This window comes from Ricinus communis, chromosome 7 (genome assembly GCF_019578655.1).
Source record: "Ricinus communis isolate WT05 ecotype wild-type chromosome 7, ASM1957865v1, whole genome shotgun sequence".
NCBI lineage: Eukaryota > Viridiplantae > Streptophyta > Magnoliopsida > Malpighiales > Euphorbiaceae > Ricinus > Ricinus communis.
The window spans coordinates 19,061,736-19,079,065 of NC_063262.1; the positions used below are offsets into that span (position 1 = coordinate 19,061,736).

Genomic DNA, 17,330 nt, shown 5'->3' on the forward strand with positions numbered 1-17,330 from the left:
AAATTTGATAGTAATGCCTTAAAAATAATTAATAATAAAATTAAAATATTTTTTAAACAATTAAGCAAGGAGAAAAAGAGCTATCCATAATAACATTTTTTGTTGGACATTACGGAACAAACTCTCCTCCGCTGCAATATTCGCAAAACCATAGCTAGCTTGAGACAAGACACAATTTATTACCACTATGATAACCTTGCGACCAAATGAAAAAAATAATCAAAATGTTACCTGAATTGAGTCAATATTTGAAAGATTGATTAAATTTATAAACTTGGAATATCTAAGAGCACTTTAATTTGTAAATTGTAATATATAAATTATCAATTAAATTATTAAATATAAAAACTAAAAAAGTACGTAAAACTAAATGGTTATCTTTATATATATATGTGTGCATGTGCGGGCGCAAGAAATATATTTATTTTAATTGGTTATTAGCATATGTATGTTTTATTGATAGGTTTAGCATTTGACAAATTTTATATATACTGTTGGTTAGAACAATAAGTTAAATAAGATTGTAATAGATATGTAACACCCAAACTCAAAACATCCAATTATATAGCAATATATACAATTAATTTTATAAACATAATTTATTATTTAGTTACAATATACGTTCATACAATATAAGTGGCATAACATACTTAATATATATAAGGAATATTTATACATTAGTTTAATTCACACAAGTACCCAAAATGCTCCAATGCTTGAGATAAATTCTCTGATACACCTGATAATATTGACTAATGCAAAGAGAGCAATGCACAACTAAGGCTATCTACAACTACACTAACTTGGAAAAAATTGCTAAGAAATGAGTTGGCGACTCAATAAGCATTTAATTTACTAAACTATAGAATATTAGGCAAGAATTATTAAGCCTTTATCAAATATATAAAATTATACCAATACTTAACTGACAATCACAAAATTAACCATTTCAATTATTCTCATAAACAAATAATTTCATCTCACATAATGTAAATAATCTCAAACTCAACCAAGTCAAATAATTCAATTCCACATTATTTCCATCAAATTAGGATCAGATGACTCATCCTCACATTTTCTCACATTTTTCACATTTCAGTGACCACTTGACAAGACTATCCGTCCGGCTTTGTCTTGCCATCTCACATACCCAGGTGGCTATCCATCTGACTCAGCTTTCCCGATCACATAATATCAATTCAAGAGTCATCAATCCTTAATCACAATCAATTCACTTCACAACACATCACAATCAATTCACTTCACAACAGTCCAAGAATATAACCAATACCAACTCAGTCCACCAAAATATTATCAAGTAATAAAACATAGCAATTCCTACTCAATATACACAAAGTTTAGTCTATTAAATACTTACCAAAACTTATAGGATAACAAAGTAATCCTATTCTTTTTCTCTTACCACTTCCTTGCCTTTGGACAAACCTATTCACATATTCAATACAAATACAATTGAATCATAAGGCATAAATATACATATCTTTAATATCCATAAAACATCACATTTCAATAAAATAATATCTATTCTTGATGTTAATATGATGTATGAGATGAATGACAATAAATCAACATATTTGTTGATGTAGGCAGTTTGTAGGTACTAACTTAGAAATTACACCAAACATTATGTACATATTTCTCAGAATTACACTTCCATTTCTATAAAAACCATAGCAGAAAGAATCACTTCAAAATCATTTTTATAAAAATAGTTATAGCATTTTCAATACAGCTGCTCCAATTTCTATTTAAATGGAACAGTAAACAGTTTCCTATTAAATGACCAGCAAAATGAATTAATTTTCTGATGAAACTCTGCAGATATAAAGTTAACATCCTAAAGTTTCTATAGACACTAAGTTTACTCAATTTGGACTTCTCTAGTTCAAGTTGTAAAACACACAATTAGTAACAAATTTCTGAATCCTAAGTCCGATTTCTGCTTAAAACAGTTTCGAGTGGGCCATATTAAGTTCAATATATCTCACGTTATACTCAACCAAAAATTATGAAATTTCACAAACATATACTAGATACATAAATGAACAACTTTCATGTTTAAATCTTTGTCTGGTTCATCCTCTAAATGCCTCAAAAATTCATTACAAAAACTAGGTCACCTGTTGAACCACAAACAGAGTAGCAGCAATTCGTCACCTTATAAGTTCATACTCACTCAACATTTTGCAAAACCATTTTAAAAAAAATATTTCTGAGACATATACCTACAACTTTCATGTTTAGAAATTTTTAAAATTAAGCCTCTAAGGTCACAGAATCAGAGGTGAAATGTTTTGTCCAGAAATTTCAGCTTCAAGATCACAAGTAATAGCATGTTCACTCTTGATTAAAAAAATTCTAAAACACATAATCATCAATAATTTCATATCATTAATCCCAATTTATAGCAAAACAAAGAAATTAAAATTACTCACCTTTGTTTCCCTTAATTATGAAAGCCCAAAACCTTCAAACTTATAAGAAGAAATAGATTTTCACTTACTAAAAGTTTGTAGAATTTGATTAGGAAATCAAAATTTAAATGAAAGATTTGAAGAAGAAAAAGGAGAAGAATGAGAGGGACAAAGAAGAAGAGGCTATGGGAAGTATAAGTAGAAATTAAGAAATTAAGAGGTGGTAAATCGGTGTAAAAATAAAAAATTTTACAATTTAATTCTCTTTCTTTCTAACTTTCCAATTTAGTCCTAAATCATTACTTTTCAATTAAATCAATATGTAACTAAATAATTGATTTGTCTACCACATAATATAATAAAATAGGTCATACATAATTATGATGTAAATGACATGTTTAATGACATGCTAATAAATATTAATTATTAATTAAAAAAATCGGTTGTGACAAGATATTTCTATAATTTATTAGTAATTTAGTTTTTAATAGAAATTTAGAGGAGCCGATATTACTAAATGACTCGATATTTAAAAATCAAATTTAAAAAAATTCTAATAGAGAAACTCAAAATCATTTAATTCTATTAACGTCAGCGAATATAATATGTACTAAATTACTATTACAAAATAATCTAGTGTTAATAAAATAAATTCCTATTGATTTTTTAGTGCTTGACATGAAAAACACACCAGCAAATGATAAAGAGCAAATTATACTCCTTGGTAGACCTTTCATGGCAACTATTAGAACTATGATTGATATGCTTGATGGAAAAGTTACTATGATAATTTTAGGAGAAACTGTGGAATTTAAAGTGTTTGATTCTCTAACTTTATCTCCTAAATCTACTATTGATAAGTGTTCATATAATTATTTAGATTCTCTTGTTTATAAAAAATTATATGATGATATTCTATTCTTAATTGATAGAGCTTTCGTGACACTATGGATATTCGCATTAAAAGTATGAAGCCATACTTGAAAGGAATGGTTTATGACCAAGAGGTGGAGTGCGTAGATGAACGCCCACCATGAGCATAATCAGGAATGTCTAGCTATAGACAATAAACTTAGCAATTATATTTTAATTTTTATGCATTTAATTTATTTTTTATTTTCTTTTATTTTTAAATTTTATGTTTTATATTTACCTTATAGACCTATGATGGAAAGTAAGCATTCCTACCTTTTTTGATTTCTAAAAGACAATATTTCTCCATGTGAAGCAATTAAACTCCCTTTTAAAAAAAAAGTATTTTTGAGCGAGCCACGTTGCGGCAGCGAATTTTCACACGGGCCCGTGGTAAATGCACGGAAGGGATGACACGGGCCTAAAGCAGTCAAGCAACAGCAATCAGCAACAGAGCCAACTGCAGGTCGCGAGACTCTCCGCAAGAGAGGTAGCTATGGCAGCCCCAGCAACGCGCAAGCACCACGTGGTTGCGGGGTGGCCATGAGTCACAAGCCACACGCAGTGGACGAGGCTGCGAAGAAGACAATCGCGACAGCATCACAAGGTCGCCAGCAGCGAGGTCGTGGGCACACGCGACGAAACCACCTACGAGGTGCGAACAAGGCTATGAGGTGCGCAGCAGCGGCACCACCAAGCATGCCGCGAGCTCGCGGAGGAGCCTTCATGCGCATAATTTGAGCAGCGCGCACAAACGGGCCTACGGTGTAGCCAGACGCAGCAGCAGCTTGATCACGTAGTGCGTAGGGCACTGAAAATTCCACGAGCCGCTAAAAAATGAGAAAATTTTGAATTCTTGGCTATTTTTGGACGAAGATTATAATAATTAAATCTAAAAAATTAGAGATTAATTATAATAAAAATATAGTTATTTTTAAGTTAAAATACTCTTTGTAAAATTACTTATATATCCATCTCCTCCGCCTAAATAGTCGTATTATTGATTTAGGACTTTATTTTAAATTTTATTATAGGATTTGTATTTATTTTTTAATACCTTAATTTTATTGATCTTAGAATTTCATCTTTCTAGTATATTTAGGATAGTTTATTATTATTAATTCTTTATTTTTTTTTAATTATCAATGATGTGTGTTCAAGTGTGCTTCTAAGTTTTGGATAGTGAAGATTAGAATTCAAGTTCATAGCTTACTATGCGTTGCAAAACTCTAGGGGAGTATTCTATCTTTTTTCTCTGTTCTTGATCTTTATTTTTATATATACAACGGCATTGATGACAATGTCAAATTTAAGTGTGGGAGAGGGAAATAAAATATTTCTTTGGTTAAACTTTACATACCATGCTATGAGAATTAGCAATTTTGATGAATCTTTATAAAATTTTAAATTTTTTTACTCAGTTTTTTCTTATTATTATATTTAAGAGTCGATGAAAATTGGCTTGCCTAAGTTTGTGAGATATAATATGGGCAAGTTAAAGCTCTAAGTAATATATTCTACTCCACTAATTTTAGTTGCTTAGTAACCGGAAATCTTCATGACCAATATCGATTTTCGTGTAAAAAGACAATTAAGATTATGAGTATGTAAAGCATCTTGATGTATGTTTTATCGAGTAACCAGTTGCATCCATTACCCATGTTTATATTTGCATAAAAAGACATAACATCTCAAGAAAGAAAGAAATTTTTCAAGTATCAAGTAAAAGTCCAAGGAGTATAAAGAAAAGAAAAAAAAAGTATAAGAGCTTCAAGAGCAAGTGATATAAAAAATGTATAAATGTCTATTGATCTTTTGTTATGAATGAAGGTTTTACCTTTTTGAATAGGGTTATGATAATTTGTATTATGCATCATAGTTGTATCCTTTGAAGATGAGTTAGGCTATCTGTTTTGAAACATGTGTGAAATATTGGATGCTTGAGTCTTTTGATTAACAATTATTGAGTTTACCTTTTTAAGAAAATTATTATGATTCAAGTGTTCTTGGGTTGACATTGATCTCAGCATTAGTGAAATCTTTTTGAATAATGTCTTGAAACTGAGTATCAATATTCTTCATGATTTTTGCAAAAGTTGATTCTCAGTTGCTATTTACTTGAGGATAAGTAAAGGTTTAAGTGTGGGGGTATTTGATCGGTCCAAATTATATATAGATATTTAAGGGTATGTTAGAGCTTTAATGAATATTTTTATATTTAATATAGTGAAAATATATGTTTTTACCTTATTTAAACTTAATTGTCTATTTTCAGGTAATATTGGCTAATAGAGAAAAATATGGAGCTAAATACTAAAAAAGAAGATTAATTGGGCATGTTCGTGTCAAGGCTCAAGATTAAGTCTCATGGACTGTTACTTGCAAGGCATGGACAAAGATTACAATGTCCAAAGGATATTTTAGTCATCTTGTATAATTATTAGGATTTATATTAAGAGTTATTTATGAAATAGTATTTGGTGAAAATAAAGATACTTAAAGTCTTATCTATTAGATAGACGTATATTAGGTATACATCTCTAGGACGACTTATTTTAGAGGAGGACTCTTCTCTATATATATCTCTGCAAACCTAATTATGAAGGAGGAGGAGAGTTTTCTCATATTTGCTCTCTGCATCCGTCCACCATTATTTTTTCTACATTTTTTCCATAAATACTTTAGTTTAGTTTTTTATTACTCTTTTTAAGATTTAAGGAGTTTTTCAAGAAGTGGAGAACGAGGACCAATCATCTTCCTACTTGAAGAAATTCTTGATCTAGAGGGAGTTTTTACTTTATTGTTTTATGTCTTTCTATTTAATACCATATTGTCATTGGGTTAAATATATTAGACTAGTTTTCATAAGTGTTTAGTTTAGCCTTTTTACTTTTGTACAAACTTTATTATTTATTTATTTAATAAATAATTTTTTACCTTTATATTTCTAGTAGTTTCAATTGTTATTGTTAATTAACTATCATATTAATTTAGCAATAGTAATTGTTATGAACATATCTAGATTGAATGTATTAACGACACCAACTTTGTTTCAATCTATGTATGTCTAAGGAACTTTAGTTACATCATTAATTTGAGTGACTGAAGGAAAAGGCACATCACCATCTTTCATTAGATATAGACTTAAAGTAAAACAAGAAGATTACTAAGTAAATGGTTAGGCTAAATACTATATTTAACATATAGTTTTAAATTATAAGCATTTATATTTGTATTGCATTTTTATTTATTGTTTAGTTACTTTATTTATGAATATTATTCTCTCAAAATATTGATTTAGAGTGTTTAGATTTACTTTTATTGTTTTGTGTTGATAATTAGTTTTTATAATAAGTGGCATCATAGTTTCTTGAGAGATCGGCCTCGTGGTGAACTTACCTTTATTATAAGAACGGTTTGTGCATTTGCGAGTACTAAATTAGACACATCATCTAATAAAAAGGTTCATTTCACTTAAGAAGATAATATAAGAGAAAAAATAAAATGGAAGTGATAAAGTTGAAAGAAATATTTTGGTGTTATAAAATATATTAACATACTAATATAGTATTTATTTGAAAATTCTACCTTCTATTAGAATTTAGTTTCACTATAACTAATTTTTTTAAATTTAATTATGTAAAATTTTAACTTAATTTTCACTCTATTCAAAAGACATAAATTTTAAATTTATAAATAAATTTTTTAAATTTCAATGAAATATAAAGTAGTGATAATATTGATAGAGCATTGAAAGAGCTTTATAGTTTATAAGAGTTTTCCTGGACGATGATACGATCAGTTTATATATTCATTATCTGATTAAAAGAAGTGAAAAATAAAAACAAAAATTAATTTATTTTATTTTGGTAGTAACAAAAGTTAATTAATTAGTTGGCCACGAGCATTTAACTCTCACCAAGTTTATATTAGTAGTTTATGTGTGGGTTGTTTTTGGGCTAAATTACTTTGATAGTTTCTAAATTTTGAAATTAATATATCACCAAATTTCTTTTTATTTAATTAATATTTTTAAAGATTTTTATATTTTTTTTAAATAAATTACTTTTAAAGAGTTTTTCACTTTTATAAAATTCATGATTTTATGAATTACTTTCACAAACTTTACCTAAAAATATTTTTATAGACATTAATAGATTTTTATTATTTATCTATTATCTAATTATTTAAAAATAAATTTAATTATTTTTATTTTATTATTTTTTTCTTCTTTTACGTTTACTTTAAACATTATTCCACATAATATTATATTATATGCAACTCATATATAAGTAACGATTTTTTTTATTATTGTATTAAATTCATATCATCTTTAAATTTTTTATCTTACAATATGAGTACTATTTTTTTGCTAAGAGAATAATTCTTTAAAAAAAATTATCATATTACAATTTATCTCCAATTAAACCACTAAATTCATATCATATTCGTTATATTTTGTTTATTACTTATTTGATAAATACTTAAAATAATAGTATTAAAATAATAGTAATGCTTACTAACAGAAAAAAATTATCCAAATAATCTTTCTAATAAAATCTAAAAATTTATATATGGTTGGGTTATTTGCTCAAAATAATTCATCGAATGCTTCATTTAAATTCATATTTTTTATGAGGATTCTTTTAAAATTAAATTAAAATTTTTTAATTAATTATTTGTATGTGTGAGTAAAGAAAATTATTAGTAAATAATTTTAAACTTCTAAAATTTCATCTAATTTCTGTATTTTTTAAAATAGAGAATATAGTAAAGATAAATTAAGACAATAATGCAGGAGAATTTAAAAAGAAGAAAAATGAGCTTTCAAAAAAAATCTATTGAGATCCTAAAGAAAAGCAAAAGAAAAAAATTTAAAAATTTTCATACACAACAATGCATAAAAAGTCATTAAAAATATAAAATATTTCATATATATATAAAAATTAGTAATTTTTTAAATACTAATTTATTTTTAAAATTTTTATAAAAATCATAATTGAGTATCTCTTTATTTTTAAAAATTTATATTAAATAATACCATAATTTTTAAACTTTATTAAAAAATTTAATTGAATACACCGTGTATTTAATATTACAAAACCCTCTAATGTTATTGTCAGTTAATAACAGATCTAAAAAGCTGATATGGGAGCACTCATGCCAAAATTTACTTTTTACTTTTAAAAACCAATACACGTTATTTACTAATGATTTTGTCCAGTCTCTCTCTCTCTTTCATCTCTCGTCTTCTTTTCACTCTCTCGTTCTCTCTCCTCTTTATGTTCTCTTCTCAAACTTTTCAAAACTTAGGCTGCAACTCAGCTCCTCCAACAGTTGAGAACCAAATATGCTTTTGCTATAATTATCAACACCCATCCTACACGTTTACTAATTAAATTAATTTAAATCTATAATGGAAATGTATTTCTTGCATATCACCGGATTTTCTATCAAGGCCATAGCCAACTTGCAAAAATTGGTTATCTTCATCCCAAACCAAAAAAACAACTAGTTAATTTGATTTTATTTTTATCAATTTCTCTATTTTCTTTATAATAATAAAATACACATTACTGAACAAAAACTGAAAGTTTGTCAAAGACATAACAAATAAGAATCATTAAATTAGTTTGTCAGAGGCTGAGTAGGCAAAGCTACTGAGTCATGAGAAGAACTCTATGGAAGATACTGAGTTAGGCAAGTGTGTTTTCACTGTCCCTAAAAGTTGGTCGTTTGTATGTCGTCCGTCATTATTGTTGACGCCACCGTCACATTAGAGCTTGAAATTTTACAATATAAATTTTTATAAGAGTCATGCTGTTGATGAAATTTGGTGATTTAATTCATATTTTGTCATGAATTATGTACTTTACAAGATTTATTCAAGATCGTCTGAAAGAAAATAAACAGGGGAGAGAGAGACGGGAATGATGAGTTTTAAGATAGCAATTAGGGCTCCAAAATGAAATGAAAAGTTGGAGTGTGATCGAATTTGACTCATTTTTTAACTCATTCAAACTTATTCAGAAAGTATAACAATCCAAATTTGATCTTATTCTTAAACTGATTAATATTTAAGCCGAGTTTGAGAAGACAAAAATTCGGCTCGGCATAGTTATGAGCTTTTAGATTTATTATTTATAATTTAAATTATCTATAATAATATATGATAGGATATATATTTTTAAACTTAATTCTTTTATATGACAAAACTCAAAATCAATAAATTAATAGATTCACATTCTTTTTTTGGATATTTAACATGTTAATTTGAGATTTTAAATTGTTTTTCTTTTATATTTCTTTCATATAAAAATTGACACAAAACTTGACATGATACAAAATTGTAGAATATAAAATTTTAGTTAATGTCAAAATTTCGGTATATATTATATATATATATACATGATATTTAAAATTATTTTTTATTTCTACTTTGTATCTTTGGTATTTATGCACATATAAGCTTGATCCCTATTCAAAAGGTTAAGCCAATTTCTTAGGATAAACATATTATCAAGAACTATCATAGCAAAATATAATTTCATTTAATTCAAATTATTAGCCAATTTAAATAGCCATTTGTTTATTTCATATTTAGTTTTCTAAAATACTCAAAACGTATATTAGTATTTATAAATTCTTAAACAAAATAAATAGAGTAAATTGATTCACACACAAACCTTTATGAACGTTATGAGTAATAATACATATGCACAACATGCTGGTCCACTTGATTTTATAGGTAATAGCAATTAAGTAGATTCTTTTGTTGTTCATGGAGAAAATAAGGAGTCCATTAGCATCAAAGATCAATAATCAAGAAACAGAAAGTAATTAAGAAATAAACGTCATAAAGGGGTCAATACTTGCCAAGGAGACACAATAATTTTAGTGGAAGAATTAGATTCCAAAATACCATGCACAAACTCCACAAACAAGGGAATTGAAAAGAAAGAAAGCAAGTGGATTACGCTAATAGACCCGACTGGTTAAGTAGGCATTTTACCAAATAGTTTGTGTGCATGATCAATGATCAAGCATTCAACGCTCCCATAAAAGAAATATGGCAGATTGAAATGTTCATTGGTAATATTTTCGAAGTTTTACCATGGAAAATTGTTTGGCATATGATAAGTCGAACATCCCACAAAAGAAAAAAAAAAAAAAAAGGAAAAAGTAACCCACAAACTATCAGCCACCTTCGAGGTGAGTGACAAAACCACCACCACCTTAACCCATATTTTACAATTGCAAAAACAGTAAACTTGCATAAAGAAAACAATTTGAAGAAAAGAAGAAAAAAGTAAAAAGAAAATGTATTTGAAAAAAGAGAGAAAGGAGTAGAATATAATAGAAAAGAAATAAAAAAATAGATAAAAAAGGTAAAAATGAAATAATGATAGAGTATGAATGAAAGAAACAAAAAAATACTGTAAAAAAGAAAATTTTTCAAAAGACACTGTAAACAACGTAATTTTCTCTTAAAATTTTGCCATGGGTTCTGCTATGTGAGCTTTCAGTTTATATTCTTAACGGACAATAACGTGAAAGATTTTGTGATATTAAAATTAAAATTGAGGGGATTTAATGTCACAAATTAAAACTTGCAGGACTTTAGTGATACTAACGTCAAAATTCAGGAGCAATAAAAGTAATTTAGCTGTAGTTTTTGTCGTTATTTTATTATAAATAATAATGTAAAGTAAATTAATAAAAAAATAAACAATAATAACAATTTAATTTATTTATCTTACTTAACAAAATTTTAATATTTTAAAATACTATTAATACAATAAATATATGAATTATGTTAAAAATGTGAATTTATTACTCTTTCATCATCTTTCTAAAACAAATCAAATCAAATCTATTTTTATTTAGTTATTTTTACGAGTTATCTTAGGTTTTTTAGCTTATTAATCAAGTTTATTATATTAAAAGAATTTAAATGATAAATAGTCTATTTATTTAAATAAATATAGTTATGGATGAAAATCAAAATCCTCTCATGTTCAACGAGAATATGATTAGTTGATGTTTACAAACTGTACCTTTTATTTAAAGGCTTAATTACTAAAAGAAATTCTATACTTTGCACTTCTTATCAAATCTAGTATGTATTATTTAAATTTTCAATTTAAACATCAAACTTTACAATTGATTTCGATTTTAATTTCCGGTGAAATTATCAACAAAATTTATTGACGTGGTATAGCAACAACAATAAAAATGAGCAATTGAGTCAGCACCTTCATTATTAAAATATTATCATTTAAGCACATAAAATTAATGAAACTCCAAAAGTAAGAAAATAAATTAATTTATGTACTTAGATAATAATATTTTAATAATGGAACGAATTAACAATTCTAATGTTGATTCGATTCTTTTTATTGTTGCCAGAGTTTACGTCATACTAGCAGATTTGATATATAATTTTATTAAATGCTAAACTTGAAATCAATGTTAAAATATAATGTTGAAATTTGAAAATTTAAAAACTACTAGATTTGTTTTTATTTTTAAAAATGGGTAGTTATTGTTTAACAATGAATCTCTTGATTATCAATGGTTAAAATGAAAAAAGAAAAAAAGTTAAACGAAATCAAATAATAAAACAGAGTAAAGTATAAATTTAATGTAATCACAACTACCAACTACACAACCCAATCACCTCCGCCATCTTCTCCGTCAAACTATAAATCTAATGTAATCATAACTACCAACTACACAACCCAATGGGCCATCTTCTCCATCAAACACCCACCACCCGCTGCTGCATCACCACTTTTTATTTGATCATAAACTGTTATCAGTGAAGGGAATGATGGTTAGAGGTGACGAGAGCAACGAGCATGCTGCAGGCGATAAACATCAAGCAAATGAAGAGTGATAAGTGATGAGTGTTAGATGTGATTTTTTTTTTCTTTTTCTTTCTTCCTCTTGGTGGGTCTAAATTGATTTAATGGAAGTTATGGTTTCAAATATGGAAGATCGTGGTTGTAATTTTTTCTTTTTCTTTTTTCCTCTTTTTGGTGGGTCTCAATTGATTTAATGGAGATTATAGTTTCAAATAGAGAAGATGGTGGTTATAGTGGTTGACGCTAAATATTGGTTTGATGGAGGCTAGGGGTTTGACGAATTTGATAGAGTCAACAGTGGTGATGACACTAAATTTTAGGTTCGACTGGCAAAATGGGGGTGGCGAGGCGGTGGAGACATCAATAGTGATGGGGATATTACCAATTATTGTTGGCGTAATTTTTTTTTTAAAACCAATATTTTTAATTTAAATTATTCATATTTATTTATATTAAATATATAATTAGAAGAAATTATATCCTATTGGCCATAAATTTTACCAAGCTTACTAACAAAAGAGTTAATGGAGCTAACAGATTAAGTTTAATTGAATCCTTTAAAAAAATTAAAAGGCAACATTGAGCCAATTTGAAGAATAAGGATTTAATTGTACCCTAATTAGTTCAAGTGCTTTTTTTGTACCTTGTGCCTATATAATTCTCTTTCCGAAAAAAAAAAAAAACAGAGCATTTAAAACAAAAAAAAAAAGTTATTTTATTTATAAATATTAAGGAAAAATTATTATATAATCTTAATTTAGACGCAATTAATAAAGTCATGATTCAACTAGTTTTCTTTTTTTTTTTTTTTTTCACCAATAGAAATGATAATTCATTTCAAATCAAGAGCCCAATACAGGGAGAGCTTAATACAAGCTTAAATAAAGAGGACCCAAAAAAGCAAGATATAATATTAGTTCCAACAGCAAAACCATTAGCTAACCCTAACACTGTACAAATCTAACAGAAAATGGAATAAGATCTACACTTGTGCCTAAATATGATTCAACCCATTAGATATGATTCAACTAGTTAATTTCTATAATCAGACAAACAATGCATAAATGCAATAACATATCATGATTTAATCGGCAGTGTCTATTAAAAGAGTCGATTACATAAGAGCTATTTTGAACCTTATTCCTATAACAATCACAATAATATGCATCTCTTATTTCCTAAAACATATATGAAGGTTTAACACCATGATCAAAGGCCATACTTCTCAGACCCGCAAAATGCCTTCAGTTTTATATACTATTAGTAGAAAATCTTCAGCTTTACGTGAGATATTAGACGAAAATGGATTTTTGGGGATAATTACAAGCATTACTATCTTATACTTGATCAAGCATCTGAGTGTGGTTAATATAAGATTGGGGGCAATTGATGCACCTGACCAAGGGTAATGGGTACACATTTACTTGGAGAAACACAAACTTACAATGAACTTGATTGCTAAAACAACCATAGCTGATATGTTCATTACATGAAATGTGGGATTCTAAATGAGGTATGCAGGATATTCAATTGCAAGTCGAAGAAAAACAAGGTTTGTTTGGAAAGTGATGATTCCCAGAACTGTTATGAATGGGTTTGGGAAGGAAGCATTGAGGTAGTTTGATAATTGGAAACTGGATGGAGCCTGAATAAGCTCACAGCCGATGACTCTGGAGATTTATGTTATGTTATCAAAACATATATGCTGATGGTGAGATGTGCGCAGAACAGAAAATCCATTACAGGCAGAAAAATGAAAACATAAGCTGTAAAGAGTATGACTCGGACTAAATGGCAACACTAAAGACTTTGTTGGTTTGGCAGCCTATTAATTACCAAATATGCACATACTTGCTGCACTAAAGAATATGCAAACTACGTATAAAACTTCAGATATTTGTAAAGGAGATCAGACCAAAAGCCACGATCTTTATCATACATATACATGTTTGCCGCAGGAAGCTTAGAACAATATAGCCTACAAGGGGATTTAAATAGAGAGAATAAATGTAACCGGATGAAAATATCAGTTCAACATATGGTCTTAAGACTGGGATTTCTCATGGTACCAAAGTTGCAGACATTTCAATGTTAAAACCCTTTTCTACATATGATAAAATGAAAAGGAAAAAAGAAAAAGAAGAAAGCAGCACCTTTTACTCAAATATGTCATGTTCTTCGGTGTTATGTAACACATTGCTAGCCTATAGAAATCAATAATCATTGCTTTATCAGATCCTCCATATATCATGTATTTAACTCCACAACATTAGATAGAGGACTAGGATAATTATCATACAAAAGTAGAAACTACAATTGCAATTCTGTTAACAAAGTAATCTCTACGCTCATGCTGGTTACAAATAAATGGAACATAATATGCAGGAGCATAGCAAGTATGCAGGTGTTAGATAATATCAGGTCTATAAACATGAGAACAAAAAAGAATTCCGAAACCATAATCTCTCCTGTCCATAACCAAAATATTATGATCTAGCGTATAACATACAACTTAGCAAAATTCAGATCTCTGATACCCAAGAAAACAGAACCAATAGAACATGAGTTACCTTCTTTCCTTTTTACTGAGAAAATTAGAACCAAAACTTTTGAGCGAAATTCATATATCTGATGATTTGATAGAATGGAGCGCCAACTGAACCTGGTCGTGAACCAACTCCATTCTCTGCACAAACAACTCCAATTCAGCTTGTCTCAATTTCTTCCACTTGTCATCCAATTCCTTCAACTTCCCTTTCTCAATCATCCCCAAATGCTTTCTCAATGATACTTTCACTCCGTCGGATAATCCTTCTTCACTCTCCAAAGCCTCACTTAAAGATGGGTACTTTTCCCAAACACCCTCACCCTTTACTACTGCGCTCTTCGTTTCAATTTTCTCTTTACTCTTGATTTGATCCTTTTCTTCCACATTAGGGGCTCGAATTGGCTTTTTCGAGCTCAATTGGTTTGCTAATAATCCCAAAGTAACACCACCACCAGCAATATTATCATCATTATCATTATTAACATTTTGATCATTTTTCCCCCAAAGTTTCTTAGAAAGCTGAAAAGATTTTTCATCGTGTGATTTAGTAAAAACGGGGTCTTGACCTCTTTTCATATTGTTTCCATATTTCTTCTTCAGCCTTCTAATTTTATCTATAAGTTGATTCCTTGAAACATCAACATGGAGTGATTTCTTGATATATTCATAAAACGCGCCCATTTCAGAATATGGGTCCGCGCCCTTCTCGGACTTGTATTGAGAAAGGCCATTTAGAACGACTATCTCGTCGTCCTCGCTCCACAGCCGTTGGACTGCACCCCTTTTCACTACTTCATCCTCTCCGACGCCGGCGGTAGGCTTCTTCTTTTTGTTAGTGGGTCCCATGGAGTCAGATTCAGCAGGTCGTTTCGAGGAGGCGGTTTTGTTGGGTTTAGGAGAGCGGTTGTAGAGTTTGATTGTGAAGGCGGATAATGAAGGGGATGGCTGAGTTGACTCGGAGTCATCCGATTCAGTTGCCGAGTCTGACTTCTGTGGAGTTGCAGGGACTACCGATTTCTTCGAAACAGGAGATTCTTTGTCTTCCTCTTCCTCTTCCTCTTCTTCATCGTCATCTGGATTGCCGTTGTCGTTCTCGTCGTCGTGTTTGTCAACGGCGCCGTTTTGCTCAGTATTTCCTTCATCGGATTCTGAATCTGATTCTTCTTCTTCTTCTTCATCGGAAGCAGCGGGTGGGGGATTTTCAGAGAGACGCCTTGGAGCCATTTGGGTATTTTGAGAGTGATTCTAATTTGTGATTTTGACGGTGGTTGGGGTCCTAAGACTAATTATATATGAGTTTCGGGGATATTAGTAGGGTTTTCAGTTTAGTTAATTACTTACTAGTTTACTTAATAAATTATTCTTAAATTTTAGTAGCTATGGTTAATTACTATACGATCCCTGCTATAAGGATCAAATTGGTTCATAATATTATATGGATTAAAAGGATATATGAAAGTAAAATAAGAACTATTCTTTTATCTATCATAAATGATTTTAAATACATTGTGATATTATTTTTAAATATTTATTTTTACTATTAATGAATTGATATATTTATTCTTTGTATCACTCTTAAATTAATTTTTACCATAAGATTGAATGAGTCATAACTTAATTCTTATTATAAATTAATGTAATTTCAAATAATATTTACTTAGGTATTGTTTATTACGGTATAATTACCATGATATTTTTCATTTTAGACACGAATCAATAAAAGTTGAGTTTTACTTTATAACAAATTATAAATTAATATAAAGAAGTAATTTTTAATTAAATTCTTTTCTCGATTCTACTTTAATGTATTATTAATATATTTTTATTCTCTTAAAAAATAGTATATTGATAAATTTAAATTATATATAATTATTTAGAATATTTTAGAACTTTAATGATATATTTTTTATATATAGTATGATTGAAATATGTGTTCTTATCTCATTTAAACTTAATTGTTTATTTCAGGTACTATTAGTTAGAGAGGAAAAATATGGAGAAATATACTCAAAAAAGAGTTTAATTGAATGTATTTATGTCAAAAATTCAAGATTAAGACGTACGGACTATTATTTTCTGGGCTAGCCGAAAATCACTACTCACATGGGGCATTTTAGTCATTTATTATTATTAGAATTTATATTAAAAGTTATTATGAGATAATATTTGATGGAGATAAAAATATCTATAATTTTATCTATTAAATATATTTATATTGGTATACTTATTTTTAGAGAGACTTATCTTGGTAGATGACTCTTCTTTATATATATTTATGCAGATCTAATTCTAAAAGAAGAGGAGAGGTCTCTCCTATATGGTCTATGATACATCTCCCATTTGCATCCCACCACTATTTTCTATGCCTAATTACTTGTGTGTTTTGTACATATTTATCTTGTTTTATGTCAAAAATCACATGTTTTTTATTCCTTTTATGTTTCAAGTGATCATTAATGAACATTATCAGTGCTTGAGGACGATATGTGCGAAAATGGACTAGAATTCATCAAGATTGGACAAAGGCTCGCACTTCAAGGTTGAGCACGGCCTATGTCAAGGCAGTGC

General features: G+C 28.6%; 1 protein-coding gene across 1 annotated transcript; it reads right to left on the reverse strand.

Moving 5' to 3' along the window:
* Positions 1–14,594: 14,594 nt before the first annotated feature.
* On the reverse strand, positions 14,595–16,063 carry LOC8277733 (STOREKEEPER protein). The gene has a single exon (XM_002515661.4). The coding sequence runs from the start codon at positions 15,984–15,986 to the stop codon at positions 14,835–14,837; it is 1,152 nt and encodes a 383-aa protein (XP_002515707.1). The 5' UTR covers positions 15,987–16,063; the 3' UTR covers positions 14,595–14,834.
* Between the last annotated feature and the right edge of the window lie 1,267 nt (positions 16,064–17,330).

Bases quoted from the DNA above. Each gene is read 5' to 3' on its own strand.
- LOC8277733 (XM_002515661.4), bottom strand. From the start codon at position 15,986: ATGGCTCCAAGGCGTCTCTCTGAAAATCCCCCACCCGCTGCTTCCGAT.